The sequence below is a fragment of the Oncorhynchus mykiss genome, chromosome 18 (assembly GCF_057628025.1).
Source record: "Oncorhynchus mykiss isolate SJ-2025 chromosome 18, ASM5762802v1, whole genome shotgun sequence".
Taxonomy (NCBI): Eukaryota; Metazoa; Chordata; class Actinopteri; order Salmoniformes; family Salmonidae; genus Oncorhynchus; species Oncorhynchus mykiss.
Window position 1 is genome coordinate 39,801,269 of NC_143039.1, and position 24,259 is coordinate 39,825,527.

The following is a 24,259-nucleotide window of genomic DNA, read 5'->3' on the forward strand; positions in this document are numbered from 1 at the left end:
ATCAGTGTTATCAATTACCACAGTAGGAACAGGTATCCATCATACAGAAGGTCAATGTCAGAGTTTCTAATTGCCCAATAAAACATATGCTTAGTCAGAGGGGAAAAAAATAAAAAGGAATTCTAGTCCCTTCACTTTCCTCGAGAAAGTTGATTTGAGATTAAGAAAGGAAATCCTTTTTCAAAAGAATGTGGCATGGGGACAGTTCAAGCAATTATCACAATGGGGTGTAGCTAAGGCTTGTGTCCCAAATGGCACTCTATTCCCTATGTAGTGCACTGCTGTGTCCCAAATGGCACTCTATTCCCTATGTAGTGCACTGCTATTGACCAGGGCCCTATTGGCTGTTTAAAAAGTAGTGAATTGGGTGCCATTTTAGACGGAGCATAAGTGACAGGTGTTCATTTGGTTTGGAGGTTTAGACCCATGTCCTTCATAAAAAGCCTAGAATCTGACTGTCTGCTTTTGTCCATTTCATTCCATGAATTAATAGGTCTAATCTGCTTCAGAGTAATGTGGTCAAATGGCTTTAATACTACTGTGACCTACCACACCTTGGCCAATCAGGATGACTAGGCTAACTCCCAAGTAAGGGGGACGATAATTACCTTCTCCAGATTTGAAGTTGTCTAGAGTTCCAATAACAATGCAATTATATAGAAGCTTCATTACCCTAGTTTGAGGATGCAAGGGTTGTCATTGAGACCCACAAAAATAATACATTTAAAATGTAGAACCTACATAATTCACAGTAGTATATTATCAGCAACAATAACAAGCGTGGCATGACTTTAGCTGGAAATTGCCCCCTTTGATTTTAGCCGCAGTTGTAGGTGAGGAGAAATAGTACTCTAAACTAGCTCACCCGGGCCTTTTGTAAGGAACACAGTTCAGGGTGAGTACGGTCCTCACTCAAGCGATGCAGCTCTCGCTTCACCACCTGGGTAAGTTTGAATAAAAGGACAAAACAAATGACAAATAATAGTCATGGGACCAAAGGCATTTACTATTAGCATGTTGCTATGGAAAGACAGCAGGGCTTGAAGGGTCATTGCTACAGCAGCACAAACATTACTTCTGATAAATTGTTTATTTTTTTAACTGTGTAAATTGGGCCTCATGGTGTTTGAGAGGTGAGTTGCAACTGACCCAATGCCTTCAGGGAAGGAGAGTGCATTTAAATTATTAGTTGTTCTGGTCTTGATGTTGAGTCCAATGTACAAGATAAAAAAATCTGCATCGGTATACAAATGTGCAACTATAATGTTAATTTCATTTGTATATCTTTTAACTTTCATCAGATCATAAGAGGGTGGGATATCCTGGAAAAGAAAGTGTTCGTTTTTTTTTTTTTTCAGTCATTCAAACATTTGTGCTCTCTGTCATCCATTATTTTGGTATGACAATTTCATTGTCTCTTGATTTATTATTGGAGAAAAAAAGCAGACAAAATCTTGTTTCAACTGTGAAATTTGAAGTAGACTGAATGACACCATTGAATTTGAAGTTACCTGACAACTGAATGATTCTCAACTGAGTTTTATTGAAATGGAACAAAGGTAAAAGTTATAAATACAAACATCACGAGAACAAACTGCTATGGCTTTTAAGGTAAGCCAAACCAAATTCTAACGGGCAAGTTTAAAGAAAACATAGGAAGTTATATAATAATATCAGTTTTAAAAAACACAATTGATCTACCTCTAGAAATGCTAGACATACACTTTCAACATTACAAAACGTTTACATTCTCTCCTTCCTGTGGATTTTCTCCATCACGGCAAAAAAATGTATATGAAGCTCTAGCCATAAGCAACTATTTACAAGCAAGTCCCTATGCTACTGTTAGAAAACAGAAATAAGGGGAACATAGGTAGGGGAGGAAGGGGCTTGGACACAAACTTTCCTGCAAGGCAATATCATGATTTTAACAGCCTCTCAGACTTTTGAAAATGAATGTCCACATTTAAAATGCTCATTGTTGGCTTTAAAAGAAACAAAATGTTGGAAGGTAAAAGTGATGGGGGGGTATGTCTTAAAACGCACATGTAACCGTAAGAAATGATTCAGCAAAATGGTTACATTCACATCTTCAGGCCAAAATACTATTCCAGCCAATCATGTTGTGCCAATTCTGGGGGTCTGTCCATTTTCTCTCTCAGTGAAATATTTTTTCCCCGTGAGGCATAAAAAATTAAAAAAAAAAGTGTTGCCAAACTCCTTACGTTTTTTTTCTGTCTTTTAATTTTATTTTGCCAAATAACGATTGTGACGCGTCTACTTCCACTGCTGCCCATAAGAATCCTGTGAAAACTCCAGGGTGTCATTACTGTAACCATAGTTACCGGAATAGTCGGCCCCTTGCTGCAGGGGCTGCTGGGCGATGGGCTGAGACCCCCAGTTCTGCTGGTTGGTCTGCCGGCGTTTGGAGTCAGGCTGGTTGAAGACATCCGCCTTCCTCTTCCCTCCCACATTGCCCCCGCGGTTCCCTCTGGCTCCTCGGGTACCGCGGCCCCTCTGTGGCTGGAAGGGTCCCCCCCGGCCCCCTCTGCCACCCCTGGGCCCGCCGATTGGTGGCCCCCTCTGGGCATAGCCCCCTCGGCTTCGTGTGGGTGGTGCTCCGCGGGCCCTGGGTGGGGGCGGACCTCCCCTGCTTGGCCGGCTGCCACGGCCCCTCATGCTGTACACGTCGTCGTAACCGTAGTAGGGGTCCTCGTAACCCCCACGGTAGTCGTGATAGTCATAGTAGTCATCGTAGTAGTCCTCATAGCTGTAGTAGTCTGGGGGGTAGGCGGCATAGCCCCCACGGCCACCACGGCCCCTGCCCCTACCTGGTGGAGGCATGCGTGGCGGTGGGTAGTAGTAATAGTCATCATACCTGCAGAATACAGGAACAACACATCAGCTTCAATGCAATCCCATGATGGGAGATCTACTCAACTAGATAACAGAAATCAGTCAAGCACAGTCTCTCTCCGTGGCCTCACCCTGGGTTTCTGGTGGTCTGGCGATGAGCCTGCCGCTCTTTCCTCTTCTTGTCTGGGGGCTTGGCTAGGACTATCTCAATCTCCTCTCCCCCAAGCTCCTTCCCATTCATTTCTGCCATTGCCTGAGAAAAGCAGCAAAAATGTTAACACATACGAAGCAAGGTTAAAAAAAAAAAACTACAAAAACAGGAGTATGTTTTTACCGAGAGTAACCCACCTTCACAGCTGCATCCCTGTCCTCAAAGTGGACAAAGGCATAGTCTTTGAGCTTCTTCACCCGCTCCAACTTTCCAAACGCAGAGAAGGTCTTCTCCAGTAGCTCTTCTGTGACCGGGGTGGCGAGCTTCCTGACAAATAGGACTTTCACCTGATGACACAAACATTACAATTCACTCCATATTGATCTGTTTATGCAGAAAGAGTTTATTGTAAGATAAGAAAAATGAAAGTGAGTGGGATTGTGAGAGCAAGCGAGCCAGGACTCACCTTAGCCATGACATCCGGATCGGGCTCAGCGACCGGATCGGCCCACTCAACAGTGACCGGGTTCCCCCAAACCTTCACCTTGCCGCTCATGAGGCGGCGGCGGGCCTGGGCTGCAGACTTGTGGTCCTCGTACTCGAGGAAACAGAAGCCACGATTCTTCTTCTTGTCGTCAGGCTGGTGGTAGAGAATCACTTCCTGAAGCCCCTCTGGAGGAAGAACGAGAGACCTGCGTCACATGACTGATATCTGACTAATGATAAACCACAGAACATAGAACGTAAACCTAAATTGACCTAAACCTAAATAAATCTGACCTGTGACTTTGCCAAAGTCCTCCAATATGCTCTCTCTGGTCTTGTTCTTTGGGATTGATCCAACAAACAGGCGGTTGTTTGCTACAGATATGCACACTCCAAGGTACTTCCCAGACCGGATTTCATAGTTATCACACTGAAAACAAGAAGAGGAAAGATTGCTTTGCAGGGTTGATATGGAAGCTGGAGAAGGTCCTATGACTGGTCCAAAATGAAATTTATCACATCTTGCGCTGGTTTCCCCAGACACAGATTAAGCCTAGCCCTAGACCACAAAAAAACCAAACACATTCAATGGAGATTCTCTATTGAAGGTGATTTTTAGTCCAGGTCTAGGCTTCATCTGTGTCCGGGAAACCAGACCCTTGGTTCTGTGAAGACTTGACTGAGTGCAGGGACTTACAAGTTTCACAGCCTCAGCTGCAGCATCCTTGCCGCAGAAGGTGATGAAGGCGTAGCCCCGGTTCTGACCAGACAGAGGGTCCATCATTAGCCTCAGGTCCCAGATAGGGCCCGCCTTTTCAAACAGTGGCACCAGCTCGTCTTCATACAGATCTCTGGGGATCTTTCCCACAAACACCTGAACTCAGAAAAGAGACTAGATCAGTGAGGGTTCCACAATGTGATCAGATGAGCTCCTTTGATACTTTAGCAGGGGAAGACTGCTGTAGTGTTGCTGTAAACGTCTCTGTTGACATCCTTGGGGCCACAGTCTTTCAAATGCCTCTCTTCTCTACATCCGTCAAAGGCTTTGCCACGATGACCCTTTCAAATAATGTTACTTCTCCGGCAGCTTTACCTCAGTTCCAATCCCAGGCTGTGCTCCTTGGAACACTTCCTCTGGTGGAGGCCCGCCGTATTTCCTCTGTCCTGTAGTTACGTCCAGGGTGTATCCTGTCCGCTCCAGCAGAGCCTGGGGAACACGTAGACGTCAGCATAACCACTACACCACATGATTGGGCACACACACACACAAAGCCCCCAAAAATCCCATGACGGAAATTTCCCACTGGGCACAAACTGGTTAAAGCAACATTGTTTCAAAGTAATTTGTCAACAGTGATGAGGAAAATCCACATTTGAGCGCGAAACTTCATAACCACAGAATTGTCACCATGGTTACCAATTTTCAACATAGATAAGCCTTGTATAAAGTGTTGAATCTGCATCTTTCAAACATGTCAGATCTTTAACGTTATATCCACTATAAGAAAGAACAAAACAATATGCTGGAAAGCACCTCATATGGGAAAGTTGGTCTCTACAGCTATCCCTTTGGGTCTCCCATGAAGGGTGTTAACCAAGCTCATCCATATTTGGCTTTGATATGTCACCGACTATCAATGTGCTATCGTGAGACTGATTGACAGATCTTGCAAAACGGTGCAATATGCAGTTCCCTTCATTTCAGCTTGTGACAAAACCAGCAAATGTAGAGAATCATCTAAACCGCTATGAAATATATATTCAATAACCAAAACTATTGTACTATCAGCTGGTGTACAAAACCGAAAGTAAGACACGCAAAAACGAAATAGCGCTTAGAAACGATCTACTGCTCCATTTCAATGAGAATGACAGATCTTTAACTCACATGGGTCAGGTCAATGTTCCATATATTCATTACTGCCATCAAAGTCATTCCAAAAGTGTAGCTTTAACAGAGCAAATGAAATGGAACCATACTTTATAAGTCATATCATCAAATTATACTATTTAGGGGTATATAGCATTTGCGAAGTCCTCAAAAGTTCAATTCAATCCAGAGTTCAACAAAAAAATAAAAAAAAGACGCTACGTCCAAAAGTTTGGGGTCACTTAGAAATGTCCTTGTTTTCCATGAAAACACATGAAATTAGTTGGAAAATGAATAGGAAATAGTCAAGACATTGACAAGGTTATAAATAATGATTTTTAATTGAAATAATTGTGTACTTCAAACTTTGCTTTCGTCAAAGAATCCTCCATTTGCAGCAATTAGACTTGCAGGCCTTTGGCATTCTAGTTGTCAATTTGAGGTCATCTGAAGAGATATCACCCCATGCTTCCTGAAGCACCTCCCACAAGTTGGATTGGCTTGATGGGCACTGCTTAGGTACCATACGGTCAAGTTGCTCCCAAACCATTCAATAGGGTTGAGATCCGGTGACTGTGCTGGCCACTCCGTTATAGACAGAATACCAGTCGACTGCTTTATCCCTAAATAGGTCCTGCACTTTGGGTCATTGTCCTGTTGTAGGAGGAAATTGGCTCCAATTAAGCACCGTCCCCAGGGTATGGCTTGGCTTTGCAAAATGGAGTGGTTTCCTTTTTCTATGATCCTTGTACCCTGTACAAATCTCCCACTTTTCCACCACCAAAGCACCCCCAAACCCTCACATTGTCAGGCATGGTGGAGGCAGATGGCGTCAAGCACTTCTCCAGCATCTTCATTTTTCTGCGTCTCACAAATGTTCTTCTTTGTGATCCAAACACCTCACACAGATTTGTCTGTCCATAACACTTTTCCTCCAGTGTTCTTTTTCCCATGGTAATCTTTATTGGCCAGTCTGAGATAAGGCCTTTTCTTTGCAACTCTGTCTAGAAAGCCAGCATCCCGGAGTCGCCTCTTCATTGTTGACGTTGAGACTGGTGTTTTGCGGGTACTATTTAATGAAGCTAACAGTTAGGGACTTGTGAAGCGTCTGTTTCTCAAACTAGACACTAATGTACTTGTTATCTTACTCAGTTGTGCACTGGGGCCTCCCACTCCTCTTTCTATTCTGGTTAGAGACAGTTTTCGCTGTTCTGTGAAGGCAGTAGTACACAGTTTTGCACGAGATCTTCAGTTTCTTGCCAATTTCTCGCATGGAATAACCTTCATTTCTCAAAACAAGAATAGACTGACGAGTTTCAGAAGAAAGTTGTGTTTCTGGCCATTTTGAGCCTGTAAGAAAACCCGCTGATGCTCCAGATATTCACCTAGTCTAAAGAAGGACAGTTTTATTGCTTCTTTAAATCAGGACAACAGTTTTCAGCTGTGCTAACAATTGCAAAAGGATTGTCTAATGATCAATTTGCCTTTTAAAATTATAAACTTGGATTAGCTAACAACGTGCCATTGGAAAACAGGATTGATGGTTGCTGATAATGGGCCTCTGTACACCTATGTAGATATTCCATAAAAAAATATGCCATTTCCAGCTACAAGTCATTTACAACATTAACATGATGTTATTTTAAAAATTGACTTTTTTTTTGTTGCATCTCTTTCAAAGACAAGAACATTTCTATGTGACCCCAAACTTTTGAATGGTAGTGTATAGGCCTAGGGTTCCAATCTTAGGCTGATTTCAAATGTAATCTTTAAGTTAATAACTAATATATTGTAGTCACCTCTCTATCGCAACAAAAAATCTAAGTTAAAGAAAAGGAATAAATCAAACTTAAAGTAATAAAGTCTAACTTTATTTAGTTCCATTCTTTAACTTAGATTTTGTTTAGAAGGAGACGTGTACATTTTTATTACAAATGAATTAAAGCCAGACAGTCAATCTTCTTCAAATGTTGATATTTGGTTGAGTTGACAACCAAACACTAACTTTCGCAATACAGTAAATAGCCTATTAACTCAAGAAGTGAAATTCCATGTTGGATTCACGTCATTTGATTAGCAGTCTTGGGGGTAGAAGCTGTTAAGAAGCCTTTTGGACCTAGACTTGGCGCTAGGGTACCGCTTTCCGTGTGGTAAGCAGTAGGGTTGCAAAGGGTCGGAAACGCTCCAGTAAATTTCCCAAAATTTGCCATGGGAAGTTAAGCCCGGGAATTTTGCTTAAATTCGTTAAAAAAAAGTTTGCTTACAACAGTGAACCTTTTTTTGTGGGATACACAAAGCAATTCTAGGTCTTGCGGCATATTTTTGTTAAACTATCCCCAACTCAATGGAATTGCAACCCTCTGCATGCACAGTGCATTCTTCCATCACTTGTGCAGCTGATTCTCAAGATCGTGCACACTAATGAGATGCTATTGAACCCACACTACTATACTGAGCCAAGGACTAAATGCTTTCTGGTAAGTTTTGATTACAATACTGGGTGGTGAGTGTATTTTATATGACATGATTTTTTGTAAACTAGTAAATAGTAGCCTAAAGCAAAGTGTGTTTAAATCAATTCAAACTTGTTAACAATTTCTGCAAGTTGGTTTTTGCTACCATGTGGGTTTTAGCTTGCTTGAGCCTGCTAACTGAGGAGTGTTAATTCACGTTTCTATACATGTTTCATTTTAAAATAAAGGAGTGGTTTAATCTAACTGCTTAACTATTTATCTGTACATAGAATTGTAGTTTTTTCTCTTTTCAGGAAAATTCCACAGGCACTATCTGATGTTTGGAGACATTTCTTTGCAGCTGATGTAGAAGGAAAAGCTCTGTACATTTGCAAATACTGTGCCAAATCATATGTGAAGAATGCAACAAAGATGTAGAATCATCTGGCCAAGTGCATAATGTTCCCTCAGTGCTCAACAAGAAACTTTGACTAAGTCTCTCTACTTCCATTCGAGGTGAAAATTATGAATCAGGCACCTTATCGATAGCAGCACCTCATGGTCCTCCTGGAATCAGACGTTTTTTTTTTACTCAATGGAGGAACGTAGTCAGAGAAATGCTGATGAATGTCTTGCTCGAGCTGTGAATGCAACTGGTTCATCTCTGATGCTCACAAGCAATGTGTATTGGAAGTGATTTCTGAATGTTCTTCGCCCAGCATACACCCCTCCAACCAGACATGCCTTTTCTACTCATTTGCTGGATGCCGAGTTCAGAGTTCAAAGTAAAGGTTAAGCAAATCATAGAGAAAGCAGACTCTCTCTGATGGGTGGTTGAATGTTTGTGGGCAAGGAATAATTAACTACATCTTCACCACTCAACAAGAGCACAGACAAGGCACAACAGACACACCGGTCTCTACATTGCAGATGGGCTGAAGGCAGTCAATGACCTTGGACCACAGAAGGTATTTGCACTGGTGACAGACAATGCTACAAACATGAAGGCTGCTTGGTCTAAAGAGGAGGAGTCCTACCCTCACATCACACCCATTGGCTGTGCTGCTCATGTATTGAATCTGCTCCTCAAGGACATCATGGAACTGAAAACAATGGACACACTCTACAAGAGCGGCAAGGAAATTATTAGGTATGTGAAGGGTCATCAAGATATAGCAGCAATCTACCTCACCAAGCAAAGTGAGACGAATAAGAGCACCACCCTGAAGCTGCCCAGCAACACCTGTTGGAGTGGTGTTGTCATCATGTTTGACAGTCTCCTGGAGGGGAAGGAGTCTTTCCAAGAAATGGCCATATCACAGTCTGCCGATATGGACAGCCCCATCAAGACGATCCTCCTGGATGGTGTATTTTGGGAGAGAGTGGTAGGCTGCCTGAAACTCCAGAAACCTATAGCAGTAGCCACTGCACGGATTGAGGGAGACAATGCCATCCTGTCTGATGTTCAGACTCTGCTTGCAGATTTAAGAGAAGAAATCCGTACTGCCCTGCCCACTTCACTGTTGTTCCAAGCAGAGGAAACTGCAGTTCTGATATACATCAAAAAGCATTAAGACTTATGCCTGAAGCCCATACACACCTCAGCGTACATGTTGAACCAAATATTCTGACAAGAACATCCTGTCTGGTGCAGAGATCAAAAAGGCCTATGGTGTCATCACTACCATGTCTCACCACCTTGGCCTGGATGAGGGCAAGGTTCTTGGCAGTCTGGCGAAGTACACCTCCAAGCAAGGGATTTGGGATGGAGATGCAATATGGCAGTCATGCCAACATATCCTTCCTGTTTGGCCCTGTCCAGGGGTATCATTGGATGGGGCCACAGTGTCTCCTGACCCCTGTCTCAGCCTCCAGTATTTATGCTGCAGTAGTTTATGTCTAAGGGGGCTAGGGTCAGTCTGTTATATCTGGAGTACTTCTCCTGTCTTATCCGGTGTCCTGTGTGAATGTAAGTATGCTCTAATTCTCTCTTTCTTGCTCTCTCTCTGAGTACCTGAGCCGTAGGACCATGCCTCAGGACTACCTGGCATGATGACTCCTTGCGGTCCCCAGTCCACCTGGCCGTGCTGCTGCTCCAGTTTCAACTGTTCTTCTATGGAATCCTGACCTGTTCACCGGACGTGCTACCTGTCCCAGACCTGCGGTTTTCAACTCTCTAGAGACAGCAGGAGTGGTAGAGATATTCTTAATGATCGGCTATGAAAAAACAACTGACATTTACTCCTGAGGTGCTGACTTGCTGCACCCTCGACAACTACTGTGATTATTATTATTTGACCATGCCAGTCATTTATGAACATTTGAACATCTTGGCCAGGTTCTGTTATAATCTCCACCCAGCGCAGCCAGAAGAGGACTGGCCATCCCTCATAGCCTGGTTCCTCTCTAGGTTTTGGCCTTTCTAGGGAGTTTTTCCTAGCCACCGTGCTTCTACACCTGCATTGCTTGCTGTTTGGGGTTTTAAGCTGGGTTTCTGTACAGCACTTTGAGATATCAGCTGATGTACGAAGGGCTATATAAATAGATTTGATATCTAATCAGACACCTGGTGGAAGGGACTTTGTAAATCTGAGTCTCTTTCCCCCGTTGCCTCCATCATCCTCCAAATCCCACCAACATCAGCCGCCTCAGAGAGCAATTGGTCCTTGTTTGGAAGCACACACACACCAAAGCAGGCAACAGGCTGACCAATACAAAGGTTAAAAAATTGGTGGTTATCCGGGCAAATTGTTTGGCTTTTTGAGCCTGACAAGCCATCCTCAACAAGGTTAGAAAGTGATTGTGAAGATGAGGCCTCAGTGTGATGTTCAAGAGGTGGACATTGAGAACGTCCAGGTTGAAGACATGGAAGCCTGAAAGGAAGGTAACAAAATATTTAGTTTCTAGACTATAATTTTACAATTTTCTGAGATGCGATGGATCATTGGGGATAATTTAATATTCCCTTTTGTTCAGTGAAATCATCCCATGTGAGGAGTCAACTCATTTAATTAAAGTTCAATTTGTAACTAAATGTAGTTTTTTCTTCTAGTGGAAGGATTTAATAATTTGCAATTTTGTCTACTTATGATAAGGTAAAAGGTTTATGTTTGTCTCCATATGATACGGTAAATACAGTGCCTTGCGAAAGTATTCGGCCCCCTTGAACTTTGCGACCTTTTGCCACATTTCAGGCTTCAAACAAAGATATAAAACTATTTTTTTGTGAAGAATCAACAAGTGGGACACAATCATGAAGTGGAACGACATTTATTGGATATTTCAAACTTGAACAAATCAAAAACTGAAAAATTGGGCGTGCAAAATTATTCAGCCCCTTTACTTTCAGTGCAGCAAACTCTCCAGAAGTTCAGTGAGGATCTCTGAATGATCCAATGTTGACCTAAATTACTAATGATGATAAATACAATCCACCTGTGTGTAATCAAGTCTCCGTATAAATGCACCTGCACTGTGATAGTCTCAGAGGTCCGTTAAAAGCGCAGAGCGCATCATGAAGAACAAGGAACACACCAGGCAGGTCCGAGATACTGTTGTGAAGAAGTTTAAAGCCGGATTTGGATACAAAAAGATTTCCCAAGCTTTAAACATCCCAAGGAGCACTGTGCAAGCGATAATATTGAAATGGAAGGAGTATCAGACCACTGCAAATCTACCAAGACCTGGCCGTCCCTCTAAACTTTCAGCTCATACAAGGAGAAGACTGATCAGAGATGCAGCCAAGAGGCCCATGATCACTCTGGATGAACTGCAGAGATCTACAGCTGAGGTGGGAGACTCTGTCCATAGGACAACAATCAGTCGTCGTATATTGCACAAATCTGGCCTTTATGGAAGAGTGGCAAGAAGAAAGCCATTTCTTAAAGATATCCATAAAAAGTGTTGTTTAAAGTTTGCCACAAGCCACCTGGGAGACACACCAAACATGTGGAAGAAGGTGCTCTGGTCAGATGAAACCAAAATTGAACTTTTTGGCAACAATGCAAAACATTATGTTTGGCGTAAAAGCAACACAGCTCATCACCCTGAACACACCATGCCCACTGTCAAACATGGTGGTGGCAGCATCATGGTTTGGGCCTGCTTTTCTTCAGCAGGGACAGGGAAGATGGTTAAAATTGATGGGAAGATGGATGGAGCCAAATACAGGACCATTCTGGAAGAAAACCTGATGGAGTCTGCAAAAGACCTGAGACTGGGACGGAGATTTGTCTTCCAACAAGACAATGATCCAAAACATAATGGTTCAAAAATAAACATATCCAGGTGTTAGAATGGCCAAGTCAAAGTCCAGACCTGAATCCAATCGAGAATCTGTGGAAAGAACTGAAAACTGCTGTTCACAAATGCTCTCCATCCAACCTCACTGAGCTCGAGCTGTTTTGCAAGGAGGAATGGGAAAAAATTCCAGTCTCTCGATGTGCAAAACTGATAGAGACATACCCCAAGCGACTTACAGCTGTAATCGCAGCAAAAGGTGGCGCTACAAAGTGTTAACTTAAGGGGGCTGAATAATTTTGCACGCCCAATTTTTCAGTTTTTTGATTTGTTCAAGTTTGAAATATCCAATAAATGTCGTTCCACTTCATGATTGTGTCCCACTTGTTGTTGATTCTTCTAAAAAAAAAACAGTTTTCTATCTTTATGTTTGAAGCCTGAAATGTGGCAAAAGGTCGCAAAGTTCAAGGGGGGCGAATACTTTCGCAAGGCACTGTATATCCAATGCAAAAAACATCTACATTTATAAATGGTATTAATTCCCATATATTCCAGTTAAATCCAATATTTTCCCACAGAAAGTTTCCACCTCTGAATATTTCCCAAAATGTGCAACCCTATGCAGCAGAGAGAACAGCATATGACTAGGGTGGCTGGAGTCTGACAATTTTTAGGGCCTTCCTCTGACACCGCCTGGTATAGAGGTCCTGGATGGCAGTGATACTGGGCCGTACGCACTACCCTCTATAGCGCCTTGCGGTCGAAGGCCAAGCAGTTGCCATGCGGTAATGGAACCAGTCAGGAATCTCGATGGTGCAGCTGTAGAACCTTGAGGATCCGAGCCAAATCTTTTCAGTCTCCCGAGGGGGAATAGGCGTTGTCATGCCCTCTTCACGGCTGTCTTGGTGGGTTTGGACCATGATAGTTTGTTGGTGATGTGGACACCAAGGAACTTGAAGAGATCAACCTGCTCCACTTACAGCCCTGTTGATGAGAATGGGTGCGTGCTCGGCCCTCCTTTTCCTGTAGTCCACGATCAGCTTCTTTGTCTTGCTCACATTGAGGGAGAGGTTGTTGTCCTGGCACCACACTTACAGGTCTCTCAGGTCTCCTCCATATAGGCAGTCTCATCGTTGTCGGTGATCAGGCCTAACACCGTGTGTCGTCAGTAAACTTAATGGTGTTGGAGTCGTGCTTAGCCACACAGTCATGGGTGAACAGGGAGTACAGGAGGGGACTAAGCACCCACCCTTGATGCTGTTCCCGTGTTAAGGATCAGCGTGGCAGATGGGATCCAGTTATAGAAGGAGATGTTTAGTCTCCGGGTCCTTAGCTTAGTGATGTGCTTTGAGAGTACTATGGTGTTGAACGCTGAGCTATTGTCAATGAATAGCATTCTCACATTGGTGTTCCTTTTGTCCAGGTGGGAAAGGGCAGTGTTGAGAGCAATCAAGATTGCGTCGTCAGTGGATCGGTTGAGGAAGTATGTAAATTGGAGTGGGTCTAGGGTTTCTGGGATGATGGTGTTGATGTGAGCCATGACCTGACTTTCAAAGCCCCCGAGGCGCATATTGAAGACGTTAGAACTGTTCACATCTACTTTCTAAGCCAACAAGATGAGTAACGAACAGCAAAAGCACTAGCCTATGTGACTCTACTATACCTGATAATACAAAAGTTGACCTATTCTATTGGTCAGCTTGTCATTCTGTGAGAAATACATATTCCAAAACAGACCGGGACAGTTGTTGAACGACAGATTTCAAATTCATACAACCAGTGTATATAAAAAACACTTTTAAAAGCAACGAGGCTGATGCAACAGATCAGAACATTTAGCCTAAAAGGATTGATAAACTACTAGGCTATTTCTTCACAATATGAGCGCAGCAATGCACACATAGCAATAGGCTACAGTGGTTCCTCCTTTAAAAGTTGCGAACTTACGCAGCAGGACTTAAGAGGTAATATGTGGTTTAGTTCATTACCCTGCGTCACCACTTCATTGCTCCAGACCAGCGCAAGGAGGAGTTGGTCTTCAGTATTACTTACTGTTGTTACACTAAGGTTCTTATTCTTTTATTAGGATTATTTTGCTCTTACTGTAGTACTGTAGCCCACTCCCGACCGGTCATGTTGTACAGTGCCTGAGTGGCGCAATGGTCTAAGGCAGTGCATGCTGTGTTGCTACAGATGCTGGTTCAATACCCCTGCCGCCTTCGACTGGGAGACCCATGAGATGAATGTAGGTTTTTGGTTTTTCTCCCTCTAAAAACAGAAATATTTCTAAATAAACTGGATTTATTTACAAATTAGTAACAAATGTCTCACCCCATGTTCAAGAATGGCACTTTTCCTAACTCAATTTACAATATTTGAAAATAAAACATTTATTTAGAAAGCCTGTTGGATATTCTCACAGATATATTATTAACCCTGTTAGTAGCAGGACAATATAAAATCAGAATAAAAAAGAAACGTCCTCTCACTGTCGACTGCGTTTATTTTCAGCAAACTTAACATGTGTAAATATTTGTATGACCATAACAAGATTCAACAACTGAGATAAACTGAACAAGTTCCACAGACATGTGACTAACAGAAATTGAATAATGTGTCCATGAACAAAGGGGGGGGGGGGGGGTCAAAATCAAAAGTAACAGCCAGTGTCTGGTGTGGCCACCAGCTACATTAAGTACTGCAGTGCATGTCCTCATGGACTGCACCAGATTTGCCAGTTCTTGCTGTGAGATGTCACCCCACTCTTCCACCAAGGCACCTGCAAGTTCCCGGACATTTCTGGAGGGAATGGCCCTAGCCCTCACCCTCCGATCCAACAGGTCCCAGACGTGCTCAATGGGATTGAGATCCGGGCTCGTCGCTGGCCATGGCAGAACACTGGCATTCCTGTCTTGCAGGAAATCACACACAGAACGAGCAGTATGGTTGGTGGCATTGTCATGCTGGTGGGTCATGTCAGGATGAGCCTGCAGGAAGGGTACCAGATGAGGGAGGATGTCTTCCCTGTAACACACAGCATTGAGATTGCCTGCAATGACAACAAGCTCAGTCCGATGATGCTGTGACACACCGCCCCAGACCCTCCACTTCCAAATCAATCCCGCTCCAGAGGACAGGCCTTGGTGTAACGCTGATTCCTTCAACGATAAACGTGAATCCAACCCTCACCCCTGGTGAGACAAAAACTCAACGTGTCAGTGAAGAGCACTTTTTGCCAGTCCTGTCTGGTCCTGCGACGGTGGGTTTGTGCCCATAGGCGACGGTGATGTCTGGTGAGGACCTGCCTTACAACAGGCGTACAAGCCCTCACTCAGTCCAGCTGGAGTGAGGTAAAGCTCGCCGCCATTGGAGCAGTGGAAATGCGTTCTCTGGAGTGATTAGTCACGCTTCAACATCTGGCAATCTGACGGACGAATCTGGGTTTGGCGGATGCCAGGAAAACTACCTGCCCAAATGCATAGTGCCAACTGTAAAGTTAGGTGGAGGAGGAATAATGGTCTGAGGCTGTTTTTCATGGTTCGGGCTAGGCCCCTTAGTTTCAGTGAAGGGAAATCTTAAGGCTACTGCATACAATGACATTCTAGACGATTCTATGCTTTCAACTTTGTGTTAACAGTTTGGGAGAGGCAAAGGGGAGGACCAACTCCATATTAATGCCCATGATTTTGGAATAAGATGTTCAACGAGTAGGCGTCCATATACTTTTGGTCATGTTGTGTATTAAGATCATGTTTGAGAAATAATAAATCACCCAAATAAGAACTACAGTCAGGGAGAATCAAAGATTTAAAAAAATATGGCATTCAGGAGTATTTGGCATGGCACAGGTCCCCATTTATTTTGTTATGTGAGTCACTCAGATAGAGAAAGGGGATATCTAGTCCGTTGCCCAACTGAATGCATTCAACTGAAATGTTTTTTCCACATTTTACCCAACCCCTCGAAATCAGAGAGGTGCGGAGGGCTGCCTTAATCAACGTTATCAGTGTCCATATGTAGAATTGCAGGAAATTATCTTTAAAATGTCAACTTTTTCGCTTAGCCAAATGTGGCAAAATGTGTTAAATTGTAAGAAATTAGCTCTAAAACAGCTCAATTGTATCACTGTGATCAACAGGAGGGCCTCAAATTATAATTATTTACAATTGTTATTCACAAAGAAATATTTTGGGGTTTCTATTACAAAGTATGTCATTGCCCTTTTAAGACACCATTGCCCCCTTTGGGCGCAGCAGATCTCTAAACCATGCTTTAAACTCCGGTTGTAACTGCAATTTTCTTTACGATGGCACGCGCAATTGTATGAGTAAAGAAATAAACGTGGTAGCAATGGAAAGCCGGGATCCCCTCTTTCTTAACAAAGGCCAAAGTGGCTTTCAAAAGTGCTCTTCCCCCTCCCAATTGCTGTTTCAAAAAAACATTTGTGCATCGTCTGCTTGTATGAATTAGAGGTCGACCGATTATGATTTTTCAACGCCGATACCGATTATTGGAGGACCAAAAAAGCTGTTACCGATTAAATTGGCCGATTGTTTTTAAATGTATTTGTAATAATGACAATTACAACAATACTGAATGAACACTTATTTTAACTTAATATAGTACGTCAATAAAATCAATTTAGCCTCAAATAAATAATGAAACATGTTCAATTTGGTTTAAATAATGCAAAAACAAAGTGTTGGAGAAGTAAAAGTGCAATATGTGTTATGTAAGAAAGCTAACATTTCGGTTCCTTGCTCAGAACATGAGAACATATGAAAGCTGGTGGTTCCATTTAACATGAGTCTTCAATATTCCCAGGAAATAAGTTTTAGGTTGTAATTATTATAGGAATTATAGGACTATTTCCCTCTATACCATTTGTATTTCATTAACCTTTGACTATTGGATGTTCTTATAGGCACTTTAGTATTGCCAGTGTAACAGTATAGTTTCTGTCCCTCTCCTCGCTCCTCCCTGGGCTCGAACCAGCAACACAACGACAACAGCCACCATCAAAGCAGCGTTACCCATGCAGAGCAAGGGGAACAACTACTAGAAGGCTCAGAGCAAATAACATTTGAAACGCTATTAATGCGCGCTAACTAGCTAGCCATTTCACTTCGGTTACACCAGCCTCATCTCGGGAGTTGATAGGCTTGAAGTCATAAACAGCGCAATGCTTGACGCACAACGAAGAGCTGCTGGCAAAAGGCACGAAAGTGCTGTTTGAATGAATGTTTACGCGCCTGCTTCTGCCTACCACCGCTCAGTCAGATACTTGTATGCTCAGTCAGATTATATGCAACGCAGGACACGTCAGATAATATCTAGTAATATCATCAACCATGTGTAGTTAACTAGTGATTATGATTGTTTTTTATAAAGATAAGTTTAATGCTAGCTAGCAACTTACCTTGGCTTACTGCATACGCGTAACAGGCAGTCTCCTTGTGGAGTGCAATGAGAGAGAGGCAGGTCGTTATTGCGTTGGGACTAGTTAACTGTTACGTTGCAAGATTGGTTCCCCCGAGCTGACAAGGTGAAAATCTGTCGTTCTGCCCCTGAACGAGGCAGTTAACTTTTTATGGCTGGGGGGGCAGTGTTGAGTAGCTTGGACGAATAAGGTGCCTAAAGTAAACGGCCTGCTCCTCAGTCTCAGTTTCTAATATATGCATTTTATTAGTAGTATTGGATAGAAGATACTAAAATTTCTAAAACTGCTTGAATATTGTCTGTGAGTATAACAGAATGCATATGGCAGGCAAATTCCTAAGTTGAACTCAAAACAGGAAGTCAGAAATCTGAGCTTTGTATGTATTCACCAGAGTCCCCAATGAAATCCCCTTGAGATATGAATGATGTTGCACTGCCTAAGGGTTCCACTAGATGTCAACCATCAATAGAAATTATAATGAGGCTTCTATGATGTTGTGGGAGTGAATGATAGCAGAATCAGTCAGGTGTCTGGCAGTCAGCCATTTTCTGATCATGTTTATTCCTCGTGGTAGTCACTTGCGTTCCATTGCTCACGAAGACAAGGAGTACTCCGGTTGGAACTTTATTGAAGCTATATGTTAAAAACATCCTAATGATTGATTCTGTACTTAGTTTGAAATGATTCTTCGACCGGTAATATCACTTTTTGAAGTTTTTGTCCGATATAACGCTGACCAGAATTAGCGTTTGGATATGTATACCAAACGCGCTAACAAAAGAAGGTATTTGGACATAAATAACGGACATTTTCGAACAAAACAAACATTTATTGTGGACCTGGGATTCCTGGAGTGCTTTCTGATGTAGATCAAAGGTAAGGGAATATTTATCATGTAATTTCTTGTTTATGTTGACGCCATCTTTGCGATTGTGGTGTTTTTACTTCTGAGCACCGTCTCAGATTGCACGGGTTTCTTTTTAAAAATCTGACAGCGGTTGCATTAAGGAGAGGTATATCTACAATTCCATGTGTATTATCATCTACATTTATGATGAGTATTTATGTTGAATGATTTAATTGAATGCAAAATCACTGGATGTTTTTGGAACTAGTGAATCTAACGCGCCAATGTAAACTCAGATTTTCTGATATAAATATGAACTTTATCAAACAAAACATGCATGTATTGTGTAACATGAAGTCCTATGAGTGTCATCTGATGAAGATTATCAAAGGTTAGTGATTAATTTTCTCCATTTGTGCTTTCTCTCTCTTACTTTGGCTGGTAAAATTGGCTGTGTATTTTAGTGAATTGTTGGTGACCTAACAATCGTTTGTGGTGCTTTCCCCGTAAATCCTATTTGAAATCGGACACTGTGGTGGGATTAACAAGACTACCTTGAAAACTATATAAAATACATGTATGTTTGAGGAATTTTAATTATGAGATTTCTGTTCTTTTGAATATGGCGCCCTGTACTTTCACTGGATGTTGTTATAGTCGCTCCAGGTAACGGGATCTCAGCCATAAGAAGTTAACCCACTGTTCCTAGGCCGTCATTGAAAATGAGAATGTGTTCTTAACTGACTTGCCTAGTTAAATAAAAGGTATAAAAATATATTTAAAAAATGTAATGTATTTTTAAATCGGCGCCCAAAAATACTGATTTCCGTGGGCCTCAAGAGAAATATTTCTCCTGTATTGAACACACAACAAGTAGACTAGGTAAATAGGTAAACTATTCTACTACAAGGTTCTCAGATTTTGCTTTAATAACATTACATGGCAAAAATGGTAGAACAGAGCTGGGTTTCACAAACGCATTGTCGCACTAAGGCCATCTTTCGTCCATCCGTTTTGGGAAACCCAGCCCTGAAAAGTTACACCATGAGTGATAAAGTATAGGCTTTGAATTGCTTTGCCACGGTGGTGCGCATTATAAAACAATTGAATTCCCTTTATCTGAACATCAGCAAACAATCATGCATGTCAGTTCAATACAGTGTAACAGAGAAAATAAAAAAAATTGAAAATACATTTAGGGTTTTTCTCTCTCTGTAGAACAGACATGCTTCTGTTGGCCTATTAGGCTAAGTCATTGCCAAACCAGCCCACCTGGAGATTTTTATTGTGGGTCAAAAATGATCTCTCCAGAATCCATATGATGGAAATCCGTCGCAGTGACAGAGAATTTTAACCCCAGCACACACAGAACAGGTTATATCTAAGCAACTGACTCAACGTTCAAAAATATAAATGTTACCTTGATCTTGGACTCATCAGGCCCCTTGGTGGATTCTTGTACTTTATTTCCTTGCTTTTCCCTCTGTCTGTAAGTCTTCATGACTCCACAAAGGAAAGCACTTTTGTTCTGGAAAGCAAACCACAGCACAGTATTGGAGTTATGAGCAGAGGAAGATGTATAGACCCATCCATGCCAACTTCTTAAGACTAATGACTCATCATCCAAACTGACTTGAATTCATACTTTTTCATTCCGCTTCCTCTGTTACTCACCTGCACATGGGACAGGTCACTTTCTTTGAACTGCAACAGTACAGACAGCGCTCCCTCTTCATTGAACTCCCGCAGAGCATCGATGGCCCTCTCGTCCAGGTCAGCATATGCCACCAACCCTGGTGGTAACAAGACAGATCCCTACCATTACAACCTGGCCTATCTTCACTTCATGGAACCTCAAGCAAAATCACGCTTATTTGGAAAATGGATTAGACTCAGCTATTGTTTGACAGATTCCCCACCGGTTGAGAATACGTTGTCGAGACTCTCTGCCACTTTCTGCGGCAGTCCGGCATCGATTAGTGTCTGGTAGTTCTCCGTGTGCTCGCATTCGGCAGTGACTTCCATAGGCTCCTCTTCCTCCCTCACCTGGGCAGAACTACCATTCACCTCGTCGGCAGCCATTCTCTTGAGAGAAAATAGACAAGACAAAAACTGGATTTCAGTTAGAATGTTCCACATTAGAACATATGTTTCAGCTGCCTTTACAGATCAAGACACTAGCAACTTGTATGGAACAAACTTTTGTAACATACATGGTTTACATTTGGTCCTGCTGCAATAGTAAATTATATTATTCTAAATAGTTCAGCTAGCTAGTTCACATTGTCAAAGATATAAATCCATTAGAAAAGTAGAACTATTAATTTTAATGCATGCAACCATGAGGTCTGAAAGCTGAAATACCTGGGACAAGTGAACAGTAAGTTTATATTGCAGGCACGATAGCTAGCGAACGCCAACAGCCAGTAAACAAAAACAGTGACTAAACTAGCTAGCTGGTTCAGCGAGCAGTTTTTTTGTTGTTGAAGCTAGCTTGGCTGGTGGTGTGTATTTTTTGGCTAGCACCGTCCCGCCCCCTTCCAATAGCTAGCTAGTTATTAGCTACATAGCTAGACAAATGCGACTGAATTCACATTTTGGAATATTTACAAACACAAAAATAAACGTTTAGAGTTAGAAATACCAACATAAAAACATAAAACCCTGTATCAAAGTTCATAAACTTAGCCGAGCAAATAGCTAACGTTAGCTAGCAGGGTTGGCTAAAGGCCTTGTTAGCTTGTTGGACACCTTTCAGAATTCAAACAAATCACCCGCCAAGAGGTGAAACACGAATAATTCGCAAACGCTTACCTATCTTCTCCAGGAAAATAACAGTATGGAAAAACTATATTTTGCAACAATTAACCAAAATAGTTATCCAATATGAATAGTATGGTTGAATCTACCCACGAGACTGTCCAGTCGCTCGCAAAACGCCAGCACCACTCTGCGACGCAGAACTACGCATCAACCTAGCTATGGTCTCTTACAATCGTAACCAATCGAAGTGGTTAGTCAGATTTTGACATGATTTTCAACCAATAAGAAGTCCCAAATTCATAATGAGAACATATTCGGATTTCGACCCTGCACAATGTTGTGATTGAATTACAGCATAAACATACTGAACAGAATGAGTGAAAACAAATTCTGTACCGATTTCGTTATGAGAGCTTGGCGATGGACATCAGATTTATTTGAAATGCATGAGGAAGAGACGTGATTGTTGTAATCAATGTTAGAACTGGTTTTGATTTGATTGGTCCTCCTGTCACAGCTGAGTGTGTGCAGTTTAAAACTCAAGACTTTCAAAAATATGCCACCCCTGAAATGAAATACTCAACTGTCATAATAAATGTGCCCGATTTCAAGATAAACATTCTACAGTGGTATTGAAAGTAATCACAAAAAAACTCTCCCAGTTGGAAAACAACTAGTGTTTTATTATTGTTTTGAATGTAACTATTATACAATTGCCTAAAAACACAAAATCAGGCAAATGGGTGATATTTGGCCTAATGTAAGCAGTGTGAATGAAGACTGAGCTTAGTCATCATGTTTCAGTTTCTTGATTTTGCCCTTGTGACGGTCAATCTCACGCTGCAAACGCTCAATTTCTTTCTTGCTGTGGTCAATCTCCTCTTCATGGTGCTTCCGTAGGGCAGACAACTGCTCCTTCTCCTTCTGACTGAGGAGCAAGAGGGAGAGAAAAGTTTGGTTGATTTCTCTAATGAGGCAAAAATTTAACCAGGGGTGTATTCATTACGCCCTTTATTGCAATTTTTTTTTGCAACAAACAATTTACTTAAATTCGGGAACAGTTTTGGGTAGGCCCCTCCCAGTTTCAAATTTGGGTAGGCCCCTCCCAGTTTCGATTCTTCTGATTCATAAATGGTACGTTTCCATTGCAAGACGACATGAATACACCCCTGGGTTGCGTTCATGTGGGCTTAACATGAGGAATATGAGAGAAAGGGATTCTTCTTTACTATGATCAGACTTTATCCACTGGAGTCAAAAGGCAAGAGCTATGTATACCTTCCTCCAAAATGGATAGACTGGTTCATAAACGTAGTAGTAATATGTCTGGTCATCCAGGTTACAAAAATAATCAATTTACCGAAAATAACGCTCCTCCTCTGCAGCTTGCTTCTTTCCAAAGGCACCACCTGCCTCCCTCACCGAGCCTCCTCCACCGCCTCCCTTTCCTGCTCCTTTGCCCAGCTCACCCAGCTAGAGAGAGGGAGAGATATATCAAATCACAACTCGGGTCTCCCACGGAAAAAAACAAACATGTCACACTATCTGAGGTAAGGTCTAATACCTGACCATATCACACACCTGAATATATATTATGAAAAGAGAGCATTGGGTTAAATGTAACATAGCATTTATTAGACATCATCCATGGTTGGACTACGCCTTAATGGTGGTCCTACCGTTACTAGACATTCCAAATCCCCTTTATTATTTCCTGACAAAACATATACAACACTGCCACCTATTGAGTTACTTGCTACAGTTCAAGATAGCTGTCTTGGCTGGTCTACAAGTTAACCAAAACAATTAAACGGAAACATGATCAAACGTTTGTAATATAAAATGGATCAATAGAAGACAAACAGTACAAGGATTCTTTCGAGGAAATCGCTATCAGTCTTGTTAGGCTACTTACTAGCTATGGGAGCGGCAACTAAGTTAACCAGCAAGCTATACAAAACAACACCACTGTCAGTGCGTCATCACATTTACCTGGTCGGATGTCATCCTGAATTGGGTGGCAAAGAAGCCCCGAAAATTGGATCTTAATAGTAGCCTCGCCATTACAATTTCTCAACTACGCAGATTAACAGCCCTGCTGCAGCAGAAAGTACTTCGCTGTGTACTTTCACATGCGGAAATGTGCAATTTCACTGTGTGGGAGTGGCTGGGAAAACGATTTGCTGTCATCTAGCGACAGTGTGGGGAATCTTTGTTTTAATATTTTATTTTTTATTAAACAGTAACATGCAAAACATAAACAGAACAGCCAAAGGAATTCCACTAATAAATAAGAGAACAAAAAACAAATCCACATTATATCAATTCAAATACAGACGCGTAGCGAATACATTTTTTTGACATTTTCAAATAAAATCAACGTTTATTTGTCACGTGCGCCGAATACAACAGGTGAAGTAGACCTTACAGTGAAATGGTAACTTACAGGCATAGGCGGAAATCCCAGGGGGGACGGGGGGGACACGATCCCCCCCAATATATCACTGTAAACATAACTATGTAATTTCAATAATATTAATAATACACAACGAAAGCACTTGTGCTGATTATAGACACTTAATAGCATGTTTTTAAGTTTCAAAAAATTGAGACCCCCGCCCTTTGTCTCACAATGGTTTGATCCACTGCCAGTTCCTTGTGTGGCAGGTAACAGAGGGTTTGTATCTACTTTCTGCACTCAATGCACGTAACTGACGTGAGGTAAATCCAGTCAATCGCGCCATAGCAATGTTTTTTTAATTTATGTTGGCAGTGTTTACACACACACTAGCTGCATTTGCAGAGCTAGCGGGCAAACATTAACTATGAATCTAGCTAGTACCTATTCCATTTATGTGGCGTCGTCAAAGATGGAATCTTTGCTATCGTCAGTTTATTTCAAGATCAGCATGCAGCTGTAGTGCTTCAAAGTCCCTGTGATAAGGTTAGCGATAAACTGAACTCCCAACTGAACAGAACTACACTCTCTTCTACCATTGTCTTAAATATCTTTAATGGTCTAGTTGCAAAAACTAAATTGTCGCTATGGGACTTTGAAGCACGTTTGCTGATCTTGGAGTAAACTGACAATAGCAAAGATTATAGCAAACACCACAGAAATGGAATTGGTGCTCGCTAGCTTTGCAAATGGAAT

At 42.0% G+C, this 24,259-nt stretch overlaps 2 protein-coding genes across 7 annotated transcripts; both read right to left on the bottom strand.

The window, feature by feature from the left end:
- Positions 1–1,523: 1,523 nt before the first annotated feature.
- On the bottom strand, positions 1,524–21,299 carry LOC110496024 (heterogeneous nuclear ribonucleoprotein R). 6 transcript variants are annotated; one of them, XM_021571650.3, is made up of 11 exons: positions 21,256–21,299; positions 20,262–20,427; positions 20,017–20,135; positions 19,763–19,870; positions 4,587–4,700; positions 4,191–4,367; positions 3,788–3,923; positions 3,474–3,679; positions 3,205–3,354; positions 2,988–3,109; positions 1,524–2,878 (listed from the first exon to the last, which is right to left on the bottom strand). In XM_021571650.3, exons 2-11 carry the CDS (start codon positions 20,422–20,424, stop codon positions 2,278–2,280), a joined length of 1,896 nt encoding a protein of 631 aa, XP_021427325.1. In that variant the 5' UTR covers positions 20,425–20,427; positions 21,256–21,299; the 3' UTR covers positions 1,524–2,277. The 6 variants fall into 6 exon arrangements, with proteins under 6 accessions (XP_021427325.1, XP_036808404.1, XP_036808405.1 ...); XM_036952509.2 differs by having other exon boundaries at positions 21,252–21,299; XM_036952510.2 differs by having other exon boundaries at positions 20,262–20,454; positions 21,252–21,299.
- A 468-nt stretch (positions 21,300–21,767) lies between these two features.
- atp5if1a (ATP synthase inhibitory factor subunit 1a) lies at positions 21,768–23,223 on the bottom strand. Its single transcript, XM_021571651.3, has 3 exons — positions 23,098–23,223; positions 22,466–22,578; positions 21,768–22,033 (listed from the first exon to the last, which is right to left on the bottom strand). The coding sequence occupies exons 1-3, from the start codon at positions 23,167–23,169 to the stop codon at positions 21,892–21,894; spliced, it is 327 nt and encodes a 108-aa protein (XP_021427326.1). The 5' UTR covers positions 23,170–23,223; the 3' UTR covers positions 21,768–21,891.
- Between the last annotated feature and the right edge of the window lie 1,036 nt (positions 23,224–24,259).